This window comes from Lepus europaeus, chromosome 12 (genome assembly GCF_033115175.1).
Source record: "Lepus europaeus isolate LE1 chromosome 12, mLepTim1.pri, whole genome shotgun sequence".
Lineage (NCBI taxonomy): Eukaryota > Metazoa > Chordata > Mammalia > Lagomorpha > Leporidae > Lepus > Lepus europaeus.
The window spans coordinates 102523432-102538829 of NC_084838.1; the positions used below are offsets into that span (position 1 = coordinate 102523432).

Below are 15398 nucleotides of genomic sequence, written 5' to 3' on the forward strand. Positions count from 1 at the left end.
ATCTCAAAATCTCTCACTCTAGGAAACAAGTCTTGTCCTACAGAGGCCAAAGCTCTGAGTGTCACAACTGAATTTGAACCTGCCCTGAACATGTTAGCTGTGTGACCTTGGGTGAGTGACCCAACCTCCATGGGCCCGTGTCCTCATTTTTTGCTTCCTTAAAGATTTATTTATTTATTTGAAAGTCAAAGTTAGAGAGAGAGAGAGAGAGGTCTAGAGAGGTCTAGAGAGGTCTTCCATTTGCTGGTTCACTCCCCAGATGGCCGCAAGAACTGGAGCTGTGCCAATCCAAAGCCAGGAGACAGGAGCTTCCTTTGGGTCTCCCACACAGGTGCAGGGGCCCAAGAACATGGGCCATGTTCTACTGCTTTCCCAGGCCACAGCAGAGAGCTGGATTGGAAGTGGAGCAGCCAGGACTTGAGCCGGCACCCATATGGGATGCTGGCACTGCAGGTAGCGGCTTTACCTGCTGTGCCACAGCGCCGGACCCCTTTTATTTTATTTTATTTTTCCTCATTCTTAAAAAGGAGATACCCATGGCAGCTTTCTGTGGGCACTGATATGAGAAGGCTTGAATCCTGCTTGCACTGTGTTTGATCTCTCAGAGGGAAGATTTTGCAAACAAGGATTCTCTTCACAAAGAAATGGAGAGAAGACGTGAAAACACAAGTTACTCTCCTAGACACTGAAAGAACCTCCATCCCGCTTTCCATGAGAGCCATACTAACTTGCTAACTTGCATCCCACCAAGAGTGTATAAGGGTTCTCTCCCCGACACCCTCCCCAGCATTTGGTATTTTTTCACCGTTTCAGCAACAGCCATCCTTACTGGAGTGAGGTGCCACCCCACTGATGCCTAGTGACATGGAGCATGGTTTCATCTTGTGCTTGCCCATTTGTGTTTCTGCTTTTGAGAAATGGCTACTCAGATCCTGTGACCATTTCTCAACTGCATTGTGTTGGTGGTTGTTGGGGCTGATGAGCCAGCTACCTCTTTCCTAGCTATGCAGCTGAAAGAAACTAAACCAGCATAAAAAAGACATACCTGTGCATGTGTGTGCGCGCGCACACACACACACAACCCATTCACTGCAGCACTGCTCACAATACCCAAGGTAGGGAGTCAACCTAGGCATCCATCCACGGATGACTGGACAAAGAAAACATGGTATAGATACACAATGGGCTACTATTCAGCCATAAAAAGAATAAAACCCTGTGAGTGGAAGAAAAATGGATGGAACTGAGGTCATTGTATTACATAAAATCAGCCAGATACAGAAAGGTAAATACCATATGTTCTCTCACATATGTAGGAGTTAAAAAAAATAGTCAAAGACCGGGTATTGTGGTACAGGGGGTTAAGCCACCACTTGTGACGCCAGCATCCCATATCAGAGTGCTGATCTGAGCCCAGCTGCTCCCCTTCCAATCCAGCTCCCTGCTAATTCACTCAGTAAAGCAGCGGAGGATGGTCAAGGTCCTTGGGCCCCTGCACCCAAGTGGGAGACCTGGAGGAAGCTTCTAGCTCCTGGTTTCCGATCCATTGGCTCAGCTCCAGCCTTTGAGGCCATTTGGGGAGTGAACCAGCAGATAGAAGGCCTCTCTCTCTTTCTCTGTCTCTCCCTCTCTCTGTAACTCTGTCTTTCAAATAAATAAAAAATAAATCTTTTTAAAAAATAAAGAAAATAAAGAAAAATGAAGACCCCAAAGAGTTGGCCTTTTTCATTCCACTGAAGGTAGAGCAGGCCTACCCTTCCCAACATTATCCAGGGAAAGTCAGGATATCGTCACGGTCTGCTTTAGCTGTGTTAACCTCAGCAAGGTTGGAACAATGCCCACAGCTGAAGGGAGGGTGTGAAATAAAGACCCAAAGATAGGGGCCAGGAACCAATCATCTTAGATTTGGTTCAAAGAATACAACACGGTGTTGATTGTCCGAGCTCTATCTCAACCCCAGAGAACTGGACTACACTAGAAGCAAAAGCTCCAAGGTGGAGGTCAGCCATGAGCCGGTGCCAAAGGCCACCTCTGTGCAAAATCCCTTGTCCAGCCCTTAGCTCTTCAGGCTTCAGGGGTCTGGAGGCCCTTCGATGCCTCACGCACTGTAGAGCAGCATGCGGGGGGGGGGGGGGGGGGGGCAGGCTCTCCCAGTTAACAGGCCTTTTCCTGCTTGCTTCTGGGTGTTTGAACAAGGGCTCTTTATTTTTTTTTTCTAGGAGGTACTGCTGGGTGCTCTCCCTGAGCAGAGAGTCCTGCCATAAATGGAGGGTGGTTGGTCTCCTGGACACACTCCTAAGAGGAGCATACAGAGGGCACAGCAGCCTTTGTGTTCACTGCTGGCTCCCCAATGCACTTCTTGGAAGTGCTGGACTCCACAGCACACTGCTCTCCTTCTGATTAGTTTTAATTAAAGTGAATTTACTCACTGGTAATTTTTACTGGATAATCATAGTCCATATTTGCAGTGTTTGCTGTCATAGTCCAATGCATGTATATAAGGTGTAATAACTACACCATGGGCATTGATATACCTGTCATTGACTATTTACCAGCTTTTGGTGTTGGGGACATTGGAAATCTTCTCTACTAATCCTTTATAGTAATGACATACATCAGGGTGTGTCCCCAATTGTCCATGCGCCTTGTGCACTGTGCCAAGGGAATACCTCATGACTGCTCCTCCCGGGAAGCAGGAAGGAGACTGGGTAACGGCTGACCAAGCAAGAGTGAAGTAATTATGTTGTAATTCACACATACACACACACACACACAACTCACAGAAGCATTTCATTGCATCCAGGTAATGCATTTGGATTTATTATGCTATAGGTTTATTTTGAACTAGGGAAGCAGCCTAAGGCATGGAGAAAATATTTCTTCTAAGAGCAGTTACACCTCAACCAAATTCAGCTGATTCTCCTTTCATGTTAAATCTGACAAGACCATGTACAAAAGCTACAACTGGGGCCGGAACTGTGGCGTAGCAGATAAAGCTGCTGCCTGCAGTGCCGGTATCCCATATGGGCGCCGGTTCGAGTCCCCGGCTGCTCTTCTTCCGATCCAGCTCTCTGCTGTGGCCTGGGAAAGCAGTAGAAGATGACTCAAGTCTTTGGGCCCCTGTACCACGTGGGAGGCCTGGAAGAAACTCCTGGCTCCTGGCTCTGGATCGGTGCAGCTCTGGCCATTGCAGCCACTTGGGGATTGAACCAGCAGATGGAAGACCTCCCTCTCTCTCTCTCTCTCTCTCTCTCTCTCTCTCTCTCTGCCTCTCTTTCTCTTTCTCTATGTAACTCTGACTTTCAAATAAATAAACAAATCTTTTAAAAAAAAAAAGTAACGGTAACAAGAATAATAAACATTGAGAAAAAAAAAAAAAAGCCACAGCCGTGCCCTGGCTTAGCCTACACTGAGAACTCTGTTCACCCCGGATCATGCATTAGGGTTGCCTCCAAACACCTTGCATTGGCTGCATGTTCCCCATTGCACTTGGCATTCCCTCACCCATGCCATCACAAGAAAAGCAGGGCAGGGCAACTCATCCCAGGCACGTGTATCCATGAGGCTGGAGACAGTCAAAATGTTCCAGAAAGCACCAACCATAGATGACATCTCTAGACACAGCAGTGCACTCTCTCCCTTTCACTGTTTTGCAGTGACTGATTGGTTACTGAAACTCCACCATCGGGATCTTCCAGCGGGTATTTGGAGCTAAGTGGAGGCTGCTTCTGTGCCAATGCCTCTGCATGCCCTGAGAAACAGGATGGAGGCAGAGGGGTCCAGGGTTGCCATCATATAGAAGGTGCCCAGGATCTGGGACCGCCCTCAATCAAAATAAGAAGGAAAATGTAGCAGAGATGGGCGCCAGCGCTGTGGGGCAGAGGGTTAATGCCCTGGCCTGAAGTGCCGGCATCCCATATGGGCGCCAGTTCTAGTTCCAGCTGCTCCACTTCCCAACCAGCTCTCTGCTATGGCCTGGGAGGGCAGTAGAAGATGGCCCAAGTTCTTGGGCCCCTGCACCTGTGTGGGAGACCCAGAAGAAGCTCCTGGCTCCTGGCTTCAAATCGGTGCAGCTCCTCCAGCCGTTGCGGCCAATTAGGGAGTGAACCATCGGATGGAAGACCTCTCTCTCTCTGCCTCTCCACCCTCTGTGTAACTTTGAGTTTCACATAAATAATAAATCTTTAAAAAAATGTAGTGGAGATGAAGTATTGGGGAGACCACAATTACTGGTGACCTCTCATCACAGTAATCCTCACGCTTATCTTTGAGATTAATATATTAACCCATTTTACAGGTTAGGGGAAAGACCATCAAGGAGAGGTGAAGAATTCACCTCTAACATCTTTCCCATTTCTCCTAAGTTAGAATGTCTACCAGATGCTACAGGTAGCATGGTTGCTATTCTGTCAAAGACAAGGGCGTATTCAACTGTAAAGAAAATGGCATATAAGAGGCAGGTGAGACTTAGACTGAACTCAGACCCAGCTCACAGTCAAGGTGATGGAGACAAGGGGCTGATACCCACATATGGGTATGTGATTCTGCAGCAGCGGGTGCTGAAGAGGGAGGAGAACCCCAGTGCTTCCTGGGGTGGGGGTGGGGGAACTGATGTCTCCCAACCCTCACTACTGGGACCTCCTACATTTTAGGTTCAAGATCCTACATGGCAACTTCTGGTGGTAGCCATGCACAATACATTCATAAATATCCCTTGATGTGCTTCACAGAGAGTACCTGCCTTGGCACCTTTCTTCTCTTCCTGGGTAGGTACAGAGTAAGAACTTTCCCTATAGGCCCCACCAGGGTGACCACCAACTCCCTCCATCTCTCCATCTCTTAAAACTTAGTGATCCTTGTGAGGTCTCATGCCAAGGCATCTGGTCTACCAGTAGAAAGCATTCCTGGCAAAACGCAAGCATATGCTTTTAGAACAGGTCCTACGTACTCCTAGGCTAGGAGCTTCCTATATAGTGCTAGTGTGGTCCTCACGCCTATACTGCTACCAGGATATCTCAGTAGAGCAGCTAGGAGACTCGATCAACATCACTCAGATGATAAATGCCAGAGATGAGACTCAACTTCAGTTCTGTCTGGAAGCCACACACCCTGCTTGTATTTTTCACCGTCTCCTCAGTGTGATCTAGCCTCACTTTTACAAAGCACCTGTTAAGTTTCCTTGTGGGTTATGCTCAATCTAAGTTGTCTCTTGGCTCTTATTCTGCTTTGTGTCTCTCCCCAGTTCCCTGTACTCATAAGGGTCAGGGACGGACACTTCCTGAGAGCATGCCACTGAACTAAAACCCAATTAGGCCAGTGCCAGAAATCTGTGACTCCAATATTACTGAACAGCAAACCACTCTGTTCAGTATTCAACATTTTCTTCTCCTAAAAACCTTGTTTACCATGAAATCCCTGTCCATCTTTCCAGGAGCCCAGGTCTCAGCAATGGCCACAATCCCAACCCTTCAATGGTTCTACCAAGTGTTTTATCTCCTTCCTTCTAAATTTGGCCCCTTGGATTCTGTTCTTCCCAGCATAGATTCCCCTCAGCTACCAACTTTCTGGTTATTCTTTCTTTCTCATAATGAAGTCTAAATGTCTACCCTCCCAGCTACCAGCAAATGTTCCAACTCCCATGCCTCTTGTTTGTCCTGTAGTCTGGTCAGCCCAGCCTCCTCATTCACTTGCTCTAACCTTTCACTGGAACACCTTGGCACACCTTAGCTCTCACAATTTCCTTTGCCTTAAACGGTGTTCTTCTCTTGTTCACCTGGCAAACTCCTATAGTCCCTCTAAAGCCCATAGTCAATGCACATGCCGCCTACACTTAGTACAACACGTGCTCAGTCAGTACAGGTGGAATTGAGTTGAATCCTTGGCGTCCCAGTATGTAGGGGGAGCTTATTAAGCAAAAGGGGAAATGCTGAGACCAGATTTCTTCTCTGTCTGTTTCTCTTCCATGCATTCTTGCAGTTACCAGGAAAAAATTTTTTTTTTCCTAGCCCAGCCTTCCCGGGGACTCCCCATCCCTGCCTCTGGGTGGTCTGAGCTTTGAGATCCTGTTGGCTCTCAGAGCCCAGCTCTGCCACTGCCCACCGCTTGCCGTACCTGAGGAACTTGTTGAGGTCGCCATGCTTCATGTACTCGAAGACCATGATGAGCGGGTCGCCTTCCACACAGACGCCATAGAACTTGACGATGTGCTCGTGCTGCAGGTTGGTCAGCAGCTCCGCCTCGCGGTGGAAGTCCTTGCGTGCATTGTCGCTGGCATCCTTCAGCGTCTGGAAACCAACACAGGTGACACCCAGGACATCAAAGGCAGTGCGCATCAGGAAGGCAATGGCCACAATCCATCAGGGCATCCTGAGGTCCTCAAGGACCCACAGTTGCCCACTAATGGTGATTCTGCTAGAGGTTGGGAAATGGCCTCATTCCAGAGGGGATCATATTTGTGTTAATAAATGAGGACTAATCCCTCACAGAAATGAACAGCTTTGCAGTTTACAAAGCACTGTCATAGAGGTTCTCTATTTTTGTACTCTCTATGCTTTTTAACCCAGTCTGGACCCAATGATTGCCATGGTTTCTCTCCTGTTTGGGTGCCTGCTGTATTTTCTTCATGTGCTACATGAAGTTCACCACTGCTCATACAATCTTTTAATTTTTTAGAATTTATTTTATTTAGGAGTGGGAGGAAGATAGAGAAACAGAGAGAGAGCTCCTGTCTGCTGGGTTACTCCCAAATACCCACAACAGCCAGGGGCTGGACTAGTAGTCAGGAACTCCATGCAGGCCTCCCACGTAGGTGGCAGGGATCCAAATACCTGAGCCACCGTTTACTACCTCCTGGGGTGTACATTAATGGGAAACTTGAATAGGAAGCAGAAACCAGGGACTCCCATATGGGATCTTTTTTTCTTATTATTAGAGAGAGAGAGAGAGACAGAGAGAGAGCGACCTTTCAACTACTATTTCACTTCCCAGATGCCCGCAATAGCCAGGGCTGGACCAGGCCCAAGATGTGTGGAAACACATCTCACCACATAGGTGGCAGGTACCTAAGTACCTGAGCCATCACCTGCTGCTACCTCCCAGGGCACATCTGAACAGGTAGCTAGATCAGAAGCATAGTGTCCGGAATTTGAGTCAGGTGCCCCGGTAGGGGATGTGGGCAACCCAAGGGGTGGTTTAACTCACTGCACCAATGTCTTTGGTTCCTTGTTGTTTTTTAAATCTATTTTCAGTTTTGTTTTGCTAAAATCCTTGGTGACTGAATGACAAAAAAAGGGCAAGGAAATGGACTTAGAGGGCCTGGAAATCATCATTTGCTGGGTGTTTTTTCCTAGGTTACTGGAAGAAAGCACACACCCCAGAGCCTTTATTACACTTGAACTTGCCTTTGACAGTGGAGGTGTGTCCTGTTTACCTTTCTGTCACTGGCTACCTGATCCAATGGCAGGTTATGTCATGTAGGCAGAACGCCTACTACAGGACACTTAAGCAAAGAAGAGATTTTTTTTTTTTAATGCGGGAAAGGACTGAAAATTGAATAAAAATGTTGTCGTTACAAGTGGAGCATGCGCTCAAGGAGGAAGTGGAAATAAAGGCAAACTAGGCAAGCGAAGCAGCTGGAAGAACCTCCAGTTTGATGGGGGCTGCCTAATGTACTCACGTAGAACCCTGGCCCCCAATGTCTCTCCTCCTTCCAAACAGAACTCAAGTCCTCACAGCAGCGTTGCTCAAAGAGAAAGAGTTTGCGCTAATAACCAGAAGAGTGAGGTGGCTAAGACATGCTTGAGCTCCCACATGCCAGTATCACAGTGCCTGGGTCCCAGTCCCAGCTCTACTCCTGATTCCAGCTTCCTGCTAATGGTATTGGAGGTAATGATAATGGCTCAAGGAGTCCCTGCCACCCCACATGGGAGATCCAGATTGAGTTCCTGGATCCTGATTTCAGACTGACCAGTCCTAGCTGTTGTAAGCATTTGGGGTATAAACCAGCAGATGCAAGAGCTCATTCTCTCTCTTTCTCATTTACAAATAAATGGTACTTTAAAAGGTCCAGGTTCAAATCCTAGCTCTGCCTGGATCTCTCTGAACTCTTCTAGTTTTCTGCTCTGCACAGGGAGAGTCACAGTATCACCCATTTCCCAGGAACTCTGGAGAAATGGACCGAGTTAGTATAGGCTGGATGCCTCCAAGCCCCTGGTAGAGATGGACGGTAGGATAAGGTGAATTTGAACCTAGAAGCATGTTTGCGGTCCACGTGTTCACAGAACAACCCAAGAAGGCTTCTGAAGGATGCATGGAGATAGCAGAGGGACCAACTCAAGGGGCAATGGCACAGCTAGGGCATCCCCTCTTCCTGAACAGAAATCCTGAAGCAACACCTTGAGAGTAGGGACTCCACTTTGGAGCACCTGAGACTCCATTCTGGGAAGGTACCCTCCCCCCGCACTGTGAGACTCTGGTCTGAAACTATGAGCTAAAACACTCGGACAATAGCAGTCCACTACATCACACTTGGCAGAGCACAGAACCCGCCTAGCATGATCGCTCAAGCTTGGAAGTGGATAGGCTGCACCTGGGTTAATAAGAAAAATGTGATTTGTCTATGTCCTACATATGATTAAAACCAATACCTGGATTAATGTCAAGATTATAATTAAAATTGTTAAGATTGTAACTGGTATTGTCAAGATTATAATTGATACTAGTTTCACATAGGTTTTAGGCCAGCTTGACCCCAGTAACCATGTATTCCCCCGATCCTAGCAACCATGTATTCCCCTCCCTATTTTGTGGTTTTTGCCTTTATAAACCCTGTTACTTTGGGCTTCGGGGTCAAGAGCTCTTTAGGGCATGAGCCCACTCTCCACCGCCAGCAACATAAAGGACCATCAAATTTTATCAATGTGTGGTGCTCCTCTGTTTGCACTCGCTCAGGTCCAACAGTCCAAGCTCCCGATGGTATTGAACTGCACACAGAGATCCAGCCCTTAAGCCACAATGCTTTCTCAGGGATGCAGTCCCTCTAGTCACAGGCTGCTTCCTGTCAATGAGAGAGTTTATCTCTAAGGCCTGTGCCTGCCTTTATCAGTGAGTTAGGAATGGCGCTGATCACTGAAAGGCACAAACAAATCCTGTGTGCAATCTTCCTACTCACATTTAGCTATGCAATGTTGTTTCAAGGATGCTAGCTATGAAAGATGGCATGGGGGTGGGGAGAGAGAGAGAGAGAAAGAGAGAGAGAGAGAGATGTTTCCTTTTGGGGAGTGGTAACCTACAAGATTTGGCAACTATCGAAAAATTTCCATGTCCCCAAAGAGAAATGCTATAGAAGAGTCCACTCTCAGTACAATGTCAAAAGCTGCATTTTAGTAATGTTTCTGGATGTAAGAGAGATTTTGTTATTCATGAAGCAAAGGCAGTCCACAAACCAGGCCTCATCTTCTATGCCCATTCATTTTTGCATGGTGGGTCCTTTATCTAAAGTATGATTCAATTCTATTTTGAGAGCTTCAGAAAATATGGCGGTGACAACTTGGGCAAAATCATCCTCAGAATTTGGCACTCCGAGGACAGAATTTTTCTTCGGGTGGAACCGCAGCCAGACAGCAATCAGAAGCTGGAAAATCCTGCTATCAACCCTATTTATAAAAACCATCTCTGCTTTAGTACCATGGTTGATTGTCATTTTACTCAATTATGTGAGCCTTGGATGGTTTTCTGAGTCCCTTGGCAAGGCACTTGAAGCCATGAATCCAGGGTGGCAGCTCCTCTCACCGATAATTCTGTCCACTTAAGTTTCATTTGGACAGGCATATTTGTCTGATCATTGAGCACTGCTATTTTTCCTGCTTCCGTCCACTTTGTTGCTCCATTTCTTCTCCTTCCTAGTGAATTCCCTGACACTGTGAAGCTGCTATTCTTTCTGAAGACGTTGTCAAGAGAGAGGTCTCATCCAGTGCTGTAAGATGCTACCTGGAGTGCATATGGATAATAATGGATCAGCAAGAAAGAAATTTCTGTGCAGAACAGAGAAACAAACCAAAGTGAAATAGAGGTTAGAAAATAAAAACAGGAAAACCCAGATCCATCTGAAAAGCTTCAGTTAAATAGTGCTAGGATGGTAAGAGAGGCAAGAGGGCGTATTTGACATCTTTGGTGTGACAGGGCATTGCAGGACATGGCAGAGGAATGTGCATTCCGACATATATAGATGGTTTGGGAGAGACGGAATAGAACAACGATTTGTATTACTTTTAATTAATGGTCTCATATTCTCTTATAACAAGGAAATAGAGTTTCTTCATTAAAATGAAGGATAAAAGCATAGAGGAGATTGTTATGGTAAGACCTTACTGGGGCCAATACCCACCACGGTGCTGAAATACAGGTGTATGAGTAAACTCCAACCTAGACAACCATAGTGGGTAAGGATGTTGGGTTAATATGCCTAAGTTCCTCCAGGTCAGAATCATTGCTAACGGGGAATCTTTACTCTCCTGATACCTTCTAGATGTATACTGCCCCATACAACAGCCAGCAGCCACAGGGGGCTAGTTACAAAATCTGGCTAGCTCTAGCAGGAACTGAGATGTGCTTTAAGTGCAAAATGAACACCACGTTTTGGCAACTTGGTAAGATCAAAATAATGTTAAATATCTCATTGATGTTTTTGTATTAATAATTTGTTGAAATCATACATATATGGCTATGTTGAGTTAAATAAAATGTGCTAGTAAGATAATTTTCACCTGCTTCATTTTAGGTTTTTTTGATGTGCTAACTAGGAAATTCAGAATTACAAAGAATTATAAACATGGCTTGCATTGACAGTTCTGCTCTACAAAAGCTATCTCTCATAGGCTGTTAGTGGATCAATGTTTTGGGGATGCCAGAAAATACTTCTAAAATATAAAATTGAAATAGAATTGAGGCAGACCACTTTCTTATAAGGTTATTACAGGCAATAGTTAGGCAAGCATAAGACTTGGTCATCATGCCACATGGTTCATTCAACTAGCAGGGTCTTTCCTAAGATAAGGGAGGAGAAGCATCTATCAAAGCCTTGTACAAGTAAACTCTGGAGGAGTGCATTTTACACCTGGGAGATAGAAAGAATTTGATAGAAATAAAATTTTAGAATCTAGGGAAAGGGCAATAAGTAACTCCCCACATTGCCACAAATATCAAAACTAATTAAATGACTACCTAGTAACAATGATCACAAACACTCAGGTATATACTAGAAACTAACACTCTGTGTGTATAAATTCAGTTAACTATGTTAAAGGCCTGTGAAAGCAGGTTGTTTTTTTTTTTAGCAAAAGATCTATTTGTTTATTTGAAAGGCAGAATTACAGAGAGAGAAGGAGAGAGATCTTCTATTAGCTGGTTCATTCTCCAAATGGCCACAATGGCTGTAGTTAAGACAAACTAAAGGTAGGAGCCAGGAGCTTCATCCAGGTCTCCCATGTGGATGGCAGGGGCCCAGGTATTTTGGGTCATCTTCCGCTGCTTTTCCAGGAGCATTAGCAAGGAGCTGGATTGGAAATGGAGCAGCCAGGACTCCAACCAGCACCTCTATGGGATACCGGCATTACAAGCTATGGCTTAACCCACTAAGCCACAATACCAGCCCCTTGAAAGGACTTTAATTGTGTATTAAATGACAGCCTCAAATATGAGATTCACAGCCAAGGTTCTGATGATTTTCTCCACCACACTGACTTTTACGGCAGATCTAACAACTCCACGATCCACAGGGAAACATGAGGTTAAGTTCTAATTCACACACTTTAAAATACTGGCAAAACTTAGGGGATAAAATTGGTGTTTGTGCTTGTGTATTTCATTAAGCTACATGTTAGATATGTTAAGTCTTTGAAAGATAGGCAGAAAATCAATTGCAACTGCCATACTCACATTAGAGAAATACCAAGTGAAAAAAAAAAGGGGGGGGGGGACCTCTCAGAAGTAGACTTCTCATTTGGTGAACTGAAATATATCTACAGGCTTTAAATACCACAGGATAAAGCTGTCTGAGACAATCTCCCTGGAAATAAAGGAACTGTTGGTGATGGTAGATCATGCCTTGATTGAGAGTGGGTCCATTGCACTGAAAACAAAGTAGCACAGCCATTTCATGGCATCCATTCCGGAGATACCAAGTTGTGATGCCATGCGAGACCTCAGTGGAGTTAAATGCACTGTTTTGGTTTTAGTTTTTCTGAAAAGTTATAGATAAATTGGAGATAAGCCAGAAAACAGGGTCACCAAAGTGGTTTATGAGACAAAAAACAGATCCCTGATCAAAGGTTAAAAGTTGAAGTTACTGGGAAAAGGACATTGATGGAGCAACTGAATAACTAGGGCCTACCTGCAAGTGTATCCGGAATTCTTACAAGAAAAACAGTGCTCTCTCTCCCCCAACATTCGTGTACACACACACACAAATGCACACACACCAGGAAAGAATACATTGACATTAAAGAACTACAGAAATCCATTAAGCAACGTCTAGACAAGACGACGGAGCCTACTAACCAAACACTATTAAAAGTTCTGCAGTTTCTGTTCCTAGTGCCTTCCTTGTAAAGATAGAATTGATAGCGCTTTCTGCACATGGTGTCCTGCTTAAATATGCAAGCTGGTTTTTTCCAGGGCAACACTGGCAAGTGTTCTTTGAAACACACTCATCTTTTCATTATGGATTTCCATTCGGTGGGGACAAGAACTTCACATGTCAGTGGAGATGGAAGAATAGACAGGATGAGGGAGAAGTGGAAAAGCAACGTCATGATTAATCAAGATGTAAGGACTGACTTGAGGATGACCATAAAGAATAAAGAAAAAAGGAAAATTGCCATCTTTCTTAGAAGAAATAAACTTGCCTGGGACGAGCACTAGAGCTGATGAACTCTTGGTGCTCCCTCTCATCTATGAATTTTTTCACTCTTCCAGAACTGGAGAGAAGGAACTTTTCTTTTTGAGTCCTTATGCTGTTCTTACCCTCATGCTGGGACAGATAGCCCAGCTGCCCCTCTTTCCCCAAAGTTCCTTCTTGTGTACCACAAGACCATCTTGGAAGACTGAAATGCAGGTGGGTGGCCTGCACTGAAGACGAGGTGACATGGCAGATTACTAATTGGAGCAATTGTGCCCATAGCAGTTTTCCTGTTACAGAATCAGAATGTGAGTCAGAGAGGAAGTGAGCAGGCAGATATTAGGAACCAGCAGAGGCAACAGCCAGCTACACTACACTGACAGGGAAGCCAGCGGAGAATCCCTGATGTCTGCCACTGAGAAGATAAAGAAGGGACTGTCACAAGGGCTACTTCAGATCCGGAGTGAGCTTTTAGATCCCAACTGTTGAAGTCGCAGTGAGGCCTGGCTGTGCTGCAGTTCCCATCTGAGTTGGTTATCTCTCTTTTTTCCCCGTCAGATCTTTCTCCTTTCTTTAACGATAGCATCTCCAACGTTCTTTTTCCAGGGAACCAACACTTTCCTATGACAACTCCATGTGTGTTGGGTATATGAGGGTTCTTCAAATGGTTCATGGAAAATAGAATTAAAAGAAAAATTTATTTGGGCGTCAAAAATTCAAATCCATTCCTATTAGGGATCATCAAAAAGCTCATGAAAAATAGATATTCAAAAAATTCACTGATTGCGAAAATTTTTTGCACCACTATAAGCATATCTATTAATTCCATTTTCCTATGAGTGTTTTGAAGCATTCTCATAGTAGACTCTGCCTTTCATTTACTAAGATGAACAGGGACCCAGGCCTGGATAATCACAATATTCCATTTGCCTGGTCAGAGAGTCTGGGACACAACCTAAGACAACCCACCAGGAGTCATCGCTTGGACATTTTCATGACTATTAGGAAGGAGAAGCTTGCTTTCTTTTGTACTGCTAGGATGGCAGAATCTAATCCCAGAGCCAAGTCAGTCTGTACTACACCATGGAAAGAACCTTTGTAGGAATGAAACCAACATAGAGGAAAGCAGAGCCAAGAAGTGGATAAAAAGAGAAAATAGAATTGTTGATTCCCTGGATCCAGTAGTACCCGAAGCTAGGATACCAGTAGCTAGGTTTTCCAGTAGAATGGATTTCTAGGAGCCAATCAATTTCCTTCTCTGCTTAAACCAGCTTGAGTTGGGTTTCCAGGGAGCATTACATTGCTCTTTGCACCAAAGCTGATTGTGAGGCTTTCTTTGTATTCTCCTGAAACCAAAATATTCCTTCAGGAATCCAGTTTTCCTTATCTCCACTTGTTCTCTTGAATTCAATTTCTACTTGGAAAAATATGGAAGTGGTTGCTTACAAATGAGCATAACTAACATTTTCCGTGTACTATTTAATCAGTCAGGGCATACGTAAAATTCCATCAATAAAAATGTGGTGTACAATAAGTAAATAAGTACTTGACTGAGTTTTGGTTTTAGGTCTGACATTAAATGACCTCGTTCAAGCTATTTGACCTTGGAAGAATCATTTCTCTTCTCTGGGTTTCTGTTTGCTCATTGGAAGATTGAAGGGATTAAGATAAAGAGTATCTATAGTAGCCCTAGATATCTATATATTTATAGTTTTTTCCGCTATCAAATTCTATGATTATCAATTGCTCATCATTTCTTTACCTAAAAATACCAACTCTATGGAACAGCTGTTATTTCTTGGTCTGTGCATCCATCCATTTATCCATCCATCACTCACTCAACAAGCATCAATTGAGTGCCACTACACATTAGTCAACATGCTGACAGTCATGTTCCTCGCCCTGAGGAGTAGACCACTGTCATTGAGGAGACATCCCATGCAATGTATTAAGTAAGCCCACAAATACACATACAGTTAAAAACCTTGACAACAGCTCTACAGATCAAATACACATGCTTTAATTGGATGGAGCTTGGAGATCTGACCTAGATGGAAGATCAAACAAGGGGGAAGTCTTCAAAAGAGGGGCTAACTGAACTAAGAGCTAATGGACAAGTAGGAGTTAGCTGGACCAAGGGGCTGGGTGGGAATCCTCCAGACCCAGGAATAGTAACTACAGACTGGATGCTTCTTTGGATCTTGGTAGAGAAAAACATCATTAATTCCTTTATGGACAAGAAGAAATTTAGAACCATGAAAAGTAAAACTCCTAAAAATGCTCAAAAGTAGGATCCCAAAGAAAGTGCTTGCTGCACTCAAATGTCAACCCTGTCTTATTTTGCCAAGTTCTCTTGCAGTGCAGCACTTCCAACTAGCTTTTTAAAAAATATATATAAATTTACTAAAAATTTATTGGGGTCATAAAAATTAATATATTAACCCTATAAAAACCTTCAAGTCCCAGGGATTAGATTTCACCAACTTGCTTTAACTTAACACCC

General features: G+C 44.5%; 1 protein-coding gene across 3 annotated transcripts in view; it reads right to left on the reverse strand.

Moving 5' to 3' along the window:
• The window catches only part of NTRK2 (neurotrophic receptor tyrosine kinase 2), a 374642-nt gene that overhangs the window by 66565 nt on the left and 292679 nt on the right, over positions 1–15398 (reverse strand). For all 3 annotated transcript variants that reach the window (XM_062207127.1, XM_062207126.1, XM_062207125.1), the window contains one exon: positions 6112–6284. In XM_062207127.1, the coding sequence (XP_062063111.1) occupies positions 6112–6284 (173 nt within the window). The remainder of the gene's footprint in view (positions 1–6111; positions 6285–15398) is intronic.